We start from the raw sequence: 14,519 nt of genomic DNA, 5'->3' as shown, positions 1-14,519 counted from the left end.
CCTATTTGTATCTATTTAATTCGGGTGAGAATGTTAATGAGCAGCGTGACTACACGTTTGACTGTTGTTCCAGTCGGAGCTCGACGACATCGACCGAACAGAAAACACTGCGAGGCAGCCAACGGCAAGGTGAAATGTAAACAAAGAGGTTTCATGATTAACAGTGGCTTCGTAAAATGTCGAAGAAAAGATCTGCGCGGCCAACAATGTGTCATGGGGAGTTAAGAGAGTGCAGGTTTTCATTCCAACCAAGCGCCTCAGCAGATGAGCAAGTCTTTAGATGTGGTAAACCCTGCAGATTGTTGGCTCGCCGTGGCACATAGCTGGCCATCTTTATGGGATGGCTGTGGCTTAAGAGGTGAAGGGGGTCGTCCCTTAATCACAGTGCTTGAGGTCCGATCCCCAGCTCCTCCTGCCTGCATGATGGTGTCCTTGAGCAAGAATCTGAAGCCCAAGTTGCTCCCTAGGTTGGCCCGTCGCATGGCGGCAAACTGAATAAGGTAAGGTACAAAGACACTCACCCATTTATGGATATGGTTGGACCAGGTTTAACCTGCTAAGACGTCCCATAAACACTCATCTACCCCCACTCACCACCAGAGGACGGAGGTGACGCACAATTATGAAAGCTGAAGAAGATATAATTTTTGTGAATTTGAACTGCAAGCTGTCATATTCAGTCTCCCCCTGTTGCACCCCCCCCGAGAGAGAGACAATGAGCACTAAGTGAGAGAGAAGAAGGATTAAAGAAACGCGGGGCCATCATGACGGGTTCCTTCAAAAAACGTTCCCGGCCCACTCGGCCCACCGCAGCACATCACAGCCCAACACCCAACGCCACCTCAGCAAGCTAATTAGCAGAGTGCCGGTCTGATAGCGGCCCCTGTGTTTCATCACGCTCTCGTTTGCTCCTAAACCCCATTAACCTTTTGGGCAGGCTTGTGCTTTGATATCTCAGCTGTTTACAGCGTTATGTTTCAGGTGCTTGGCTGACCGCACCGACTAAATATAGGCACTATGTAAGAGATGTCCCCGGAAAAAGGGACACACTCAAGGGGCCGGGGGTTTGTGTGCTGTGTGTGTGTGTGTGTGTGTGTGTGTGTGTGTGTGTGTGTGTGTGTGTGTGTGTGTGTGTGTGTGTGTGTGTGTGTGTGTGCGCGCGCATGGGACTTCTTATATTTCCTTAAGAGGTAAAAATGCACTTACTTTTATATGCAGCTAATTTACAGATAGGATTAAACTAAAATCAACATGTGTCCAACACGTGGCTCAGAGTTCACTGAGGTATGTAGTGGTTAAGATCAAATTTACTTTTAGAGATAGTTGTTGCTGCCGATAAATTGTAACAAACTACATCTTCCAAAATTATCTTACAATCATTTTCATGGATTTAAAGCAGGGCTGTAGTGTTAGACTGAGTTTCAGCGAGGTGTACTTAATAAACTGGCAATAAAATGGAGGTTGAATTTCATTTATTTGAGTCAATTCCAAGTTTGATTTTTATTAAAAACTGAAAGTTCAAAGTCCAGCTCTATACCTACGTCACATATAATCACCATATCTGTACTCAAAACGAACAAGTTACTGCAGTATTTTAAATAAATATTTTGTAGAAAATGGAAAAAATACCTCCTCATCCATTTTGTTGGGAGTTGGGACGATTTCCGGTTTGGTTCGGTGTACGGGGCTAAACCGGTTTGATTGATGCAAACCGGTTGAACTGGCATTTGTCTTTATAAAACGTTCTGGAAAATTAACATCAGGTCCTGTGCCGACGGCATCACGGCACTAAATCCAATTTGTCTTGCATTAGTAATAAGCAGCAATAATGACAAGTTTAAGTTTATTCATAAACGGACTAACGGAGCTGCCGCGAGTATCCGAGGCGGCTGGTGTGCAAAGTGTGGCTGCCCCGCTGGCAAGCGAGCAGAGTTTATTCTTCAAAGGGATGTTTAAGACCTTAGAATTAGGTATATTATTAAGTTATGTTTGTTAAATTAGAAAACATGAGATTATGTTAATGAGGGTCCTTAAAAGAATAGGGGTACAAGCGTGTGTGTGTGTGTGTGTGTGTTTGTGTGGTTAGGTGTGAGTTTCACCTGTGCCTTTGTTGCGGTCCACAAAGCAGTACTTCAGCTCATATTCTTTCAGAATCTCATGGACTTCCTGTAAAGAGACAATAAGAGAGAAAGACTTGAGCTTATTGATACCAGAATAACCAAACATGTCCGACTGACAGCACAAACTGTTCAGAGCTTGGCAGCAAGTATTTCATTTTAGATATGCTCCTGTGGTACGAACAACCTTGTGGATATATGTTCAGCAGGATCACATCGAAACTAAAATGAATGTAAAAAAAAGAAAAGAAAAATCAGCAACCGCTAAAACAATCTGCGAGCTTACGCTCTGAGCGCTGTAGCGCTGGAAAGGGCAGCATGAAAGCAATTATTGTTAAGTGCCACCACAGACTAGCAATAATAGTCTCCAGCAGCAGGATGCACATCGGGCAGGACTTTCTAACAGCTTCATCCTCCGGTGCAGACACACTGAATTCACCACCATCATGTCACACTCCTCACTTTGTCTTATAAACTGTCTCCTTCCCTTCATCTCAGTATGTTACCATCCAATTCTATTAAAACTTTTCAAATACTGTAAATAAATGTGAATTGCACGCAGGGTCCAGCATTAGTATATGAACTTTTATCCACCGTTGGTTTTAACACATTTGAATTGATGCCTTCAGTGGAATTCACCTTTAATTCAAAACACATCCATTAAAGAGTTTGAAAATAAAAGACTTATGTAGGAATTAACAATAAAGTAAAAGTAAAAAAAAAAAAAGTTCAGAGGAATAATAGTACAAGTTTGGTCTTCTTCTTCAGTTGGCACTCAAAGCGCTTTTGGTTCAAAGCAAAAAAATATAGGCTTTATAAATGGCTCTGAATGTGAACAAAGTGAAAAGCAGTCTTTCAACAACTGATTAGTATTTGCTGTTCTGTACCGCCAGCTAGTGTTGCCCAAATCCTGTGCTTTCTTGGGCCCTATGATATCCACGATGTGGATAACTCACGGAATCTGACAATGAAAATGGAATCAACTCTAAAACGGGGATATATATATATATATATATATATATATATATATATATATATATATATATATATATATATATATATATATATAGACACATGTACACACACACACACACAAAAGGAATATGCCGAGCTGACGTTGGACGAAGGCAGGGTACATCCCGGACAAGTCTCCAGTTTATCACAGAACTGACAGATAAAGACAGACAGAGAGACAGACAACCATTCATACTCACAGTCACAACAATAGACAATCTCAGAGTCGTCAATTAACCTATCAACCGTTTATATCAGCTAATAAAAAGCTAAATCATCGCCAGACGACAGCCGATGCGCTCAGTGGTTACCAATGTGTACCAACCTCTTTTGCTGCCTACACGGACTGTTGACATAAATGCAACCACCGCCTGCTCAAACGTGATTGGTTAATGCTACTCGGACGATAAACCAGAATGTCTCTCCTGTCACGTTGATTGCATTCACATACAAATATCTGTTTGAGGACATTCAAGGTTGAGTAGGTCATTATATTCAGAAACACTTTCTGTTATATTACTTGAAATCCTCGTAACATACTGATAGGATGGCAATGAAAACATTAAATGCTCGGATATAAAAAAATAAATAAAATCTGTCGGCTGTGGCAGGACTGTAAAAAACCACGTCCAATCAAAAAAGTCGGGCCAGAGAAAATAATAGGGCAGCCTGCCTGTCTGTCAATGCTTACTTGTTGATGTTCTGGGGGAGCAGCTTTGAACAAAGGTCTGAACGAAGGGGACGGGACTTTTTCGGTTCGGCGATGCATTCAAAGTCAAAGTCTCTGTAGTTTTTCCAAATGACCTACACAACCTTAAAACTACTACAGCCAAACAAAGCTCATTTTCATTTTCTGTATTCCTGTTGACTTGTTTCTATTGTCTTAATGCACTTTGTTTCTACTACTTCCTGTTTTTTTCCTCAAGTCCCCCCCCCTAAATGGTAGTTATTGCAGTTCTGCACAGGATACAGAGCCTGACCTAGCAGAGTCCTGTGTGACAGTCAGACAAGGTTGAATTATACCACTCTCTCTCTGGTGGTGTTTTATCACTCGCCCCTGTGCTACTCTGTACTCAAATCAAGCTGAAAGTCTCTCACAGCACTGGGACATTACAAGATACTTAAAGACTATTTTTAGGAGTCCAAACAGTCCTGCCTCTCTTCTTCTCAGCTACACAATTTACCAGTCGAGCACACCACACCGCACGTCTTTATGATATTCCAGCTTGCTTCCCCCTATTTCACAATCCATGTTTTAACATTCGTTTTACTTTCATTATGTCTCCACGCTGCTCTACGACTTTACGGCGTTCCCCTCATTGAGATTCCACATGCGCCATTTCGACAGCTACCTCATTAGCACTGCCGTAACAGCTAAACGATGCTCACAAGTGTTTCAAAACAGCCACTGGGTTCGGCAAAAAGACATCGAGAGCAAACATTCACGTTCACAAACTGAACCCACAAAAGGCCTTGATTTGATATTTTGAGGCAAATCAAGCTACGTCTCTATGTGAAGAGGTACTAAAGACCTTGACAGACATTAAGCATGATTACACATTTAAAAATACCCTCATCTGACCTCTCAGTGATTCCCTGAGAACCTAGGCGGTATGTGGGCAGAAGCAGCAGGACAAGCCGTTTCCTGTTCCAGCCCGTTCTCCAGTATGATGCTCTACGTCAAGCTGTTCTTTAATCTAACTATGCATGTCATCCTGTTCCATGACGGCCGATACTGGTCCTTATGCATGTTTGAAGCGCTTTAGGGAAGCTGACATTTCCAGCAAGTCAGGTCAGCACCCGAGCACCAGCCTCAAGCCCAGGGCCAATTTCTACAGTCGGTGTAGTATAAAAGCAAGCTGCCCTGTGAGGATGGACTTGATAAGGAATGTGACAGCAGCCAGGTGTGTGCCTATGACCATGTGGAGCTCATAGGCATAGATTCGTGAAGAAACAAGAAATCCTTATCGACTTGACAGGTGTCCACTTGAGTTAACAGCGAGTTCTGCAGCTCCATACTCGCTCAACAGTGCAACTGCCAACTTTTTGACTTTTATTCACGAACCAATGGCTGCAATAGAAGCCAAAACTCACCACCCACCAGCCTAGCCTTCACCTACTTTAACTTACGTCATTTCAAGCTACTGCTGGCGCTAACTGCTGTCCAAACAAACTCTATTTAAGCTGATTCGAGATACTGTATATATCTGCACAAGGCATATTTCTGTCATATGTCTGTGGAGATTTATATTGTTGTAGAGGGTCGTAAAGGACCAGACAAGCACGCCTCCAAAATCTCAATCTGGTTAATCAAACCAGCCAAAACCAGCTCTCATCTGTTGGATGAGAGCCTGTTGGATCAACCGTGCCACCCACATTTGGTCAATAATGTTCCCCCATAGAGCGGCTTCTAACACAGCACCCACCTACCTGGACCCCCATCGTTTGGGTTTATTGGCCTTCCCATTCACTACATCTCAATCCAAACTCCTCTCCTGTGTTCTCTTCTGTGGTGGAAAAAGTTGCTCAACTCAAATTAACCCGTCTTCAAAAATCACTTGAAACCTACCTACAAAAATATGATTTTCTCTCCATTTCTCAACCCTTCTTTCTCTATCTCTCTGTGAAAAAAAAAACGAATTTCATTTGCCATGCACTTATAATCACCAATAGCCTTGTAGTGTCTGGTGAAACTTGGAAAAGAGTGCTGCAGCACTTGAAGGTTTCTTGTTGTATCTCATTTGTATGCTTGGGGAAAAAAAGATCTACCAAATGAATACATGCAATCAGTGTAACCCAGCTTTCTGTTGGAAAAATGAAGTGTTTTTTTTGTTTGTTTTTTTTACATTAAAGCATGTAAACATTTTGTAGTAGAAAATGTTGTAGTACAAAAATACAAATATGAACTGAAATTTAGCATGCTATATCCCCTTTAAATATCACAGGTAAGTATAGATTTCTCATGTTTGCAGTAACTGTCCTTCCAGCCACGGCTCCTACTGTCCACTTCCTGCTAACAAGAAGCAAAACAGACTGCAGACTTTAGGTCTGGTCGCTGTCTTGATCCATCTATCTGTCAGCTTGTTTGTCAGTTCAGATATTTGTGATCTATATTTGTTTGTTTGGCACTCTGTTAGTGACTTTACGGCTGCTCAACGTCGACAAGGTGATGTGGATGTAGGGTGAGACAGGCAAAGAGAGGGGAGGGACATGTCTGCTCTGACACCTGTTCATCCATTACACAAACACACACACACACACACACACACACACACACCTTTTGCACTATTGTGAGCGGGTGTGAATAGGAGTGTGTGAATGAGAGAGGGGGGGGGGCAGGATTAGGGGACAAACACACACTGCATGGCCTCCTTACCGGCAGTCACTGTGTCCTTGGCCTACTGTGGTATGTGCTACAAAAAGGATGAAGCCCACGTCTGCCAGCAGGCTGGATGCCACACACAACACTACTGTATGCTTTTCAGTTATTAGCATTACAACAGTTCTATTGTCGTTGGTGACGTGTATAGAGAAGTTAAACTAGCACTGCGTTCATACGAGTGATTTTAGTGGCCCTGTGTATTTATGAGCTGTGTTAGCCGCTGTAGTCTGGTCGTGAAGTACACCAACATTTTTGATATGTTGAGGGTAAACACAATTGAGATTTTGCCATTTTCCCAACAGATTCCACTTCCAAGTGAGTGTCAAACAGTTAATGTGGTTGATAATGATTGCATGAATGGAAATCAATCAGGCCGTTTTAAATATTGCTTTGTACTTTTCCAATGAACATAAAATATCCAGAAACATCTAACAGACTCATTCGGTTATAAACAAAGTTTAAAATGTGTTCCTTATTCATTGAAAATTATAACAATGCATAGATCCCCAAAAACACAAAGTGTTTTCCATATTTGGTCTGAACCAAGTTTCGTGTGTGTGACACACACACACACACACACACACACACACACACACACACACACACACACACACACACACACACACACACACACACACACGTGGCTAAAATCATGCAGAGCACAGATCACTGGTCTATGAGACGCCTGCCAGCAGAGCTCACTAAATGTGCACGCTCACATATTGTGAGCAGATGAGCATAAATACACATGAGTGCAGACGTGCCTTTTTCTTTCTCCCTCAAGCACATTTTCAAAGTTTTCACACCTTGTTTTTAGGGTTGACGCCACACTAGAATTGGATTTTTTTGAATAAAGATTAGAACAACAAAACAACATCAACAACAATTTTAAAAAGTTGTCTGATATAGAGGGGGGAAAAAAGAAAACAGTTACATAACTGTTGGGTTTATATGACAACAACTACTTTCAGATTCTCCACTTGTTTTATTCTGTGTACATAACATTATTAACGGTGGTTAAACCTTGGATTCAGTTGGTGAATAAGTTGTTGGAAACAGGTTTCAGAGCAGGCTGCTACTGTCTCTGTCTCGTTGCTGGTTGACTTTTTGGACACAAGTCACTGTTATATCCTGTTAAATTAACGTCTCTTAACGTTAGCCGCTAGTTTAATGATAACCCAACAGACGTAACCATTTAAAACTTCAATGTTGTTGAACCGGGAGCTTCACTGACTTTCTAAAGTCCCATAAAGACCGGGGTGTTGGTCTTTAAGACAACTTTGTTGTGGTACTCGACTTCGTTGCCACCACTTTGGCATTGTTAGCATAGCTTTTTGACATCATTAGCCTTTCCCTGCTCATTAGCCTCGTATGCTCTAGCTGCGTTCAGTCAGCTTAGTATTAAAAACGTGAGCTAGCGTTCATGTGTTCAGCTGCTAGTGAGACGGAGCTGTAGCTGTCCGTCTGCAGCGCTCTGGAAAGACGGCGTCAATTGGAGGAGGGGAAGACGGCAAGTATTGATACAAGTATTGATACTTTTGCAAGTTAGCATCGAATCTGATACTAATCTTTAGTATTGATTATTTTCTGAGTATCGATTATTTTGACAACCCTACTTGTATGTTAGTTTAACACCCTTTTTCTGCACGAGTCAAGCTCAAGTTTGTTTGGATCCCTCTCCTGTTCTGTTCCCTTTGTTCATCTCTTCCCCCCCCCCCCCCCCCCCCTTACAGAGTGACCGTAACAGCCACTGAGGACACCGAATCAGATCAATGATGCTCTCCCTCTTTTTCCTGACATAACAGTTGGTATGAGGTTTTCTATCACCAGTTCTTGATTTATCTCTTTAATTTTGGTGTGTTTTTTTCCCCCATTTGTTGCTTGCCTTCTTCAGTTTTGTTAATTTCCAGTCGAGTAAAAACGGATGATTCGGTAAAGCACAACAGACGAGAGCAGCGATTCTAACCCATAATCAACCTCAACTGTCACACGGCCCAAGAGGCACTGACAGCCAGGCTCTTAATGCGGCAATAAACTACAAACGCAGGCTTCCAGCTAAGAACTTGACATTATTTTCACAGTATTCATCACCCCACAGTGCATCATTGTGTGCAAAATGGTTGAAATACTATGCAAATGATGCATTTACATAAGGGCTTGGGCCACATCTCCTGTTTACCTGTTGTTTGTATTATTTCCGCCCTGGGTAGATGGAACCATTGTGACACCTACGCCACCCAACTTGAATGCAATTCCTCATTGTGCAAGGATATGATGATTTTCTGCTATTGTCTTAGCATGTAAAGACAACTACTGTTGTGATACAAATTGATTCCTTAGCTGTGTAATGCTACATTATGCTATCTACCATTCAGGTACAGATAATGGGGAACGATACTGTACCTAAACATACAGCAACTCATTTAGGATTGATAACAGTAATACATAAGTCAGTAGATACACTAAGCACATTGCGGGTAAAGCATGAATCGTGACAGAAATATTTGTATTGCATGCAGAAACCTTTGTGAGTTTGGACCTGAAACATTGCCCACATATTAAGTCCAGACCACACTGAAAATATATATTAGTCATGTTATGAAATAAATTATACAAATGCCTTTCCAGTGGAGGTTGGCCTCAGAACTCATGACATTATTCACAAGTTTCCTGAAAAAATATATTTTTAAGTCTTGCGCTCAGTGTACCATTCGCTACCATCCATATCAGTTAATGGAGTCAGAAAATCAAAATTTGGGGAAATAATGGGTGAAGCGTGGGTGGAGCTGCCGTGGAACAAGCATCTCATTATCAGCTCAATCAAACAAAGCAGGTCTCAAGATAGATTTGCGTCGATAAGGCCTCAAAAAAACAATATTCAAAACCATAGAAACACCCATTAGAGAACATGAAATTACCTATTGGAACATGATTTGTTGGGAGGGCGTACCATCTATATATTTCATGTGGGAAGTTTTCATTGTCACTTCTACGTTTATTTGGCTCATTTCATATGAGGGCTGGTTTATCTGATTTAAGAAGAGACAGCACCAGTGGGCCGAGGGAAGCAGGTGGCTCGCCCTGAGACAGGACCACTTCTGCCATCACCCAGTGTGATCCCCCACCTCCCTCCCCCATCGACACCCACCCGGCTCTGTTTGGCTCTGGCCCTGAAGCCACAGGCCTCGGATTGGAGGTTATTTTCTCCACTGAGCCGGAAACAGAGTCCTGCAGTTTGCTTGACGAACCCAAAGTGCGGGGTTCACCTCATAACCTAAAACACCTTGGCAGCGAAGTATCCAAGTTTCATTTCATTTATCAGTGTACACTTTAGTAACAGTGTTAAGATGCATTTAATCCTCGCTGCCAGGTAACCTCAGAAGACAAAAGCAACCGAAAAATGACGTGTTGAACACCGCTGGAATCTTTCCTTGTGTTGTCATCTATTTGCAGCATGTTTCAGCACTTTAGCTTTGCATTAATGTCAGGAAATGACACTTTACTGCAACTCTGCAACCGCCGAGATGTGCGGAGACTGGCGGAGAAGCACTCAGACATAAAAGCTAAATGGTAGTCATTTGAACTCGTAGGCGCCAGTGGAAGCATAGTGAACATCATCGGGCTGGATGTGGGGAGATTAATGTCTTCTTCTGCACTTGTATTACACACATTTTTGTTTCATTGCTGACTTTATAATATCAAAAGGAGCTTCATTTTGCTGGACTTAAACTAAACATTTGGTCAAGTATTAGCTTGGAAAAGAGGTATTTGACATATGATGTAAATATTACCTTTGTAATGCCTTTATTTGGATTATCTGGGAGTTTAGAGAAAAATAATAATCTGACCAAAATAGATTCAAATATATAATTAAAGGTTTTGAGATATAAGTCAATATATTGATTTATTGATTTATTACATTTGCAAGTAAGCCCATTCACACACAGATTACCTGCTGATCAGACAAAGCAGAAAATGTTATGATGGCAACTCTTGTGTCATTTCACATACACTTAAGTGATTTCCTGATTTACCACAAAGTTGAACACGTGAACAACCGCAGCATAAATGTTCCTGTTCATGTGACTCAACATATCTAAATTTAATGTCTGAATTTGTCTCACTGTCTCTATCTGCCTCACGCTTACACACAACAATGACCTTCCTGTCAAATATGTGCAGTAACAATTACCGTCTTTCAATAGACTATATGAAAGTCTATCATCAAAATGATTAAAATCAGAGCAATTGTTATAGTGATAACTAACGTTGTTAGTTGTAACGATGTTATGCTTAAATTTGCCACACAGTGATACAAATTGATCTGAACCACATTACCCACCAGGCTGCCCCTCCTCCTCTCCACCATCACCAGAGATTTAAACTGGCTTGCCATTGGAGGTCACAGAGTATCTCAAGTAGAGTTCATCATCTCACCTAAGTGAAGTCGCCGGCATCATGCCGTATAAAGCAAATCAACAAATCAGCGTGTTGGTCTAATGCCTGCCACAGAAGACGGCTAAATCACAACGTATGTGCACACCGGTTCCTAAGTGATGAAGGTGATGAAGGGCGCCCACTGTCAGGAAGGGCAGAGGACATCTGCTACTGACACACACACACACACACACACACACACACACACACACACACACACACACACACACAAACACACACACAGGTCAGAGATCAGAGCTTGTAAAGCGGGAGGAGGAAGTAGGAGGAAACAGCTGATGCTCACGCTGCTTCGTGACATTTACATGTATTTGTATTTACCTGTCCATATGCTCACACAACTCTGAATAATTGGAGAAGAAGAAGACTTTGTCCTTGGAAGCTAACACAACAGACACACACAACCCACAAATATTTGATCCTCCATGTGCATCAGCAGATATGGAAATGCACAGTTGAATTCTCAATCCTTGGGTTCAACTCCCGCTGGAGCTACTTCCAACCCGGTTGTTTGCATGTGGGAAACTGGAGAGGGATCATGTCTAGGAATGGGTTCTGGTTACCCATCAATTTTCCAAAATATCCAAATACACTCTGACTCTAACGTCGGAACAAAATTTTCTCTTTTCTTTAATCAGAGAGTCAAATATTTTCTGCAGCCTCTCATTTAAGACAACACTCAATGTCAATTTCCACAGTCTAAAATGTTAGTGATGGTATATATTAGCTGCTACTAGAATTACATTACATTATTAGTCCTTAGTGGCTCCTACTTGAGGAGGATCGCATGAACACATCCTGGTGATTCTTTTAACCAAATTTCCTCCGACTCCTCTGTCTTCCCATCTCTCCTCTCTCATTGCACTCTCCTCTCCCTTGTTCCTTCCCCCACATCTCTCTGACATGAAGACTGTCAGCGGGGTTATATATTTGACACCGTGGACTCCATGCACCCACACACACATAGATTCCCCCTACGATACAGTGTTCACTAATGGGGCAGCGGGTATGAGAGGAATGGGAGATGGGTGTTTGTGAGTCCATCAGACAGGCTATATAAGACAGAGACCAGGACTTTCCCTCTCCTGTCTTACAACAGCGGCTCTATGAATATCAACGGGTCTTTCCTGTACAGGACTGAACAGGGTGACATTCTCAAACAGCAAAATTCATCCAACCAACTGAAGAAAAACCAGGAATATTCAATTTGCAATTATAGAAATGAGAAAAGCAGCCAATTCTTGACATTTGAGAAACTTGATTTCCATGTAATAAAAGAGGATATCTTATAAAAGTGTGTGAATCATAATCAACTTGACATTAGCTCAGCTGCAGATCCTGTGATGGAACAGATCTCAGCTTTTCTGCACCCGATCGAACAGAAATCAACGCAGCATTTAAAAGACGCTGATGTGGTTTTTAAAAAGGTCTGCTGAGATACTGCCACATAAAAGATAAAATCGCTGCCAGTCAGTAATTCGAAGCGCATGACGTCAAAGAGTCTGAACCGCTCCTTTAAACGGATGAGTTTATGTGGCACGTTCTCCCACTTCATATCACACTGGTTCTCCTGACCCACCAGTAATGTGGAAAATTCAGAGAGAGAGAGAGAGAGGGAGGGAGGGAGAGAGAATCTCCACCTCTGTTGCTTCACCAGATCCAAGTGAGGTTCCCCTCCTCTCCCGTTTCTCACTAACGCCATGCAGACACACTCCTTCACTCTCCCTCCCCGTCTTCTTAAACACACACCATAACGGCCTTTACACACCAGGGACGAATGAACAACAAGTATTCTCCCCTGCCAATACTTCACACAAAATCTATTCTTACCGACAGCAATTTTTTAAACAATTGCAACAGTTTTTCGAGACAGGGTTCCGATAGATTTGTGCGAGCAGAGGACTGCAGATCTGTCCGACGTTAACACCCTCAGCTACTGTGAGCTGTTTTATTGAGTTTCCTTTGAGCAAAATGCTGAGTGTATTTCATGATGGGAAGGAGTGGATGTGCGTTTGTCGAGGTTGAAAGGAATGCGTCTGTTCTGCACAACGGCGACCTTGTGTTTTTTCACATCATTTGCGTTGTTTTTTAATGTACTCACGCTAAAACAAACGGTTTGAAAATAATGTGAGTTCTGCTGTTGCTGGGGAAAGAAAATGCGGTGGCCTCCAGCAAAAAACATTTGAACAATTTCAACCTTTAGAGAAATGCAACCCGATGTCTCGCTGTGGTGGCCAATCACGTAAGCCCTCGGTCAGACCATGTGCACCAACTGTTTTGACGGACCTCACATCCTGGTCAGTTATTGAAAGGATAAGTGTTTTGTTCTGTTTTTCAGATCTATAATCACTCGTAGGAGCAAGCATGGGGCCACAAAAAATACACAACCCCTGCACTAATCACAGCAATGCCTGATTTGGTGTGAATGCCACCTAACACGAAAACAGCAGGCAGAGTGCTGGTTCTCCTTGGCAGCGTGCCTCTTTCTAAGAAGGAAGGAAGGAATTCACCATCAGCTCCTCATCGAGGCTGACACCAGTGATGAATGACACAGAGTAGAGTAGATCAAACCGCTCTTAAAGTTAGAAACGCAGCATGCACGCAAAAGGAATCTGCATCTAGCAAAGTTGTGCAAACATGTAGTCATAAATCAGTCAGAAATGGTGGATTTCTATGTGTCATGTCTTGGAAAAACAACAACCTGATTTCACTCCATTTATATAATGAGAAAACATTAGTAAAATAACTTACGGTGTGTTTATGCCACTGATTGTACTGCAGGGTTTGTGTTAGAAATATAGTCAAACAGTTAGTCTTTAAACGTATCAGATTAGATCCCTTTACTTTCATGGGAATCAGACAGTTAACAGAGTTAAATGACGTTTGACAAATGACACAGCGGCTCATTTGTTTTAACTCCAACAGGGAACAAATTAATCAGCAGAATCCGGATGAGCAGAACTCCTATCCAATTAACATTTTTAACTCACGTTTCTCATAAAGACGCTGCGCTTCTATCGGTTATTAGACATTAGTCGACCACTGGGGTTAATTAAGGTCACGATGGGGCAGCAGGTACAGGACTTCATCACACTAACGCACAATTTAAAAAGTGCCACGGTGGGATCGAACGGGACTCACGAGCACCGCGGACGCACGAGAGGTCTCCACACGCGTAAAAACGGAACTCTGAGTGAGAGGCGCGACTTTCGCTGCAGTTTCCCCAAAGTAACGTGTGGTCTACCTGGTTCGTGGTGTCCGGCGGCAGGTTCTTGATGAGGATCTTCCTCCTGTTGCTCAGCTCCTGGCGAGTTTTTGCCAGCCTCCTCTCGATCTCCTCCGGCTCCAGGTCCGGCAGGTCGCGGAGGCTGATCTCCGAGTCGGGGGGTTGTGCTGCAGCCGCCGCGGCAGCGGCAGCGGACGCCGCCGCCGCCGCCTCATCCTCCGGCTGCCGGCTCTCGGGGCTGTCCATCTCCGGGGAAAGTGCACTCTCCCCCGCTAGAGAAGAGTGAACGCTCGGCGGCTGGATGGATGACGCTGCCGCCATCTTG

The 14,519-nt window shown here is 42.8% G+C and overlaps 1 protein-coding gene across 2 annotated transcripts in view; it reads right to left on the bottom strand.

The window, feature by feature from the left end:
* The window catches only part of raver2 (ribonucleoprotein, PTB-binding 2), a 63,973-nt gene extending 49,454 nt beyond the window's left edge, over positions 1–14,519 (bottom strand). For both annotated transcript variants that reach the window (XM_084011368.1, XM_084011369.1), the window contains exons 1-2: positions 14,213–14,519; positions 2,100–2,166 (exon numbers count right to left, since the gene is read on the bottom strand). In XM_084011368.1, coding sequence (XP_083867494.1) covers positions 2,100–2,166; positions 14,213–14,515 — 370 coding nt within the window. In that variant the 5' untranslated portion in view covers positions 14,516–14,519. The remainder of the gene's footprint in view (positions 1–2,099; positions 2,167–14,212) is intronic.

The sequence above is a fragment of the Eutrigla gurnardus genome (assembly GCF_963514095.1).
Source record: "Eutrigla gurnardus genome assembly, chromosome: 6".
NCBI classification, from domain to species: Eukaryota; Metazoa; Chordata; class Actinopteri; order Perciformes; family Triglidae; genus Eutrigla; species Eutrigla gurnardus.
This window is presented reverse-complemented; position numbering and strand designations above follow the sequence as displayed.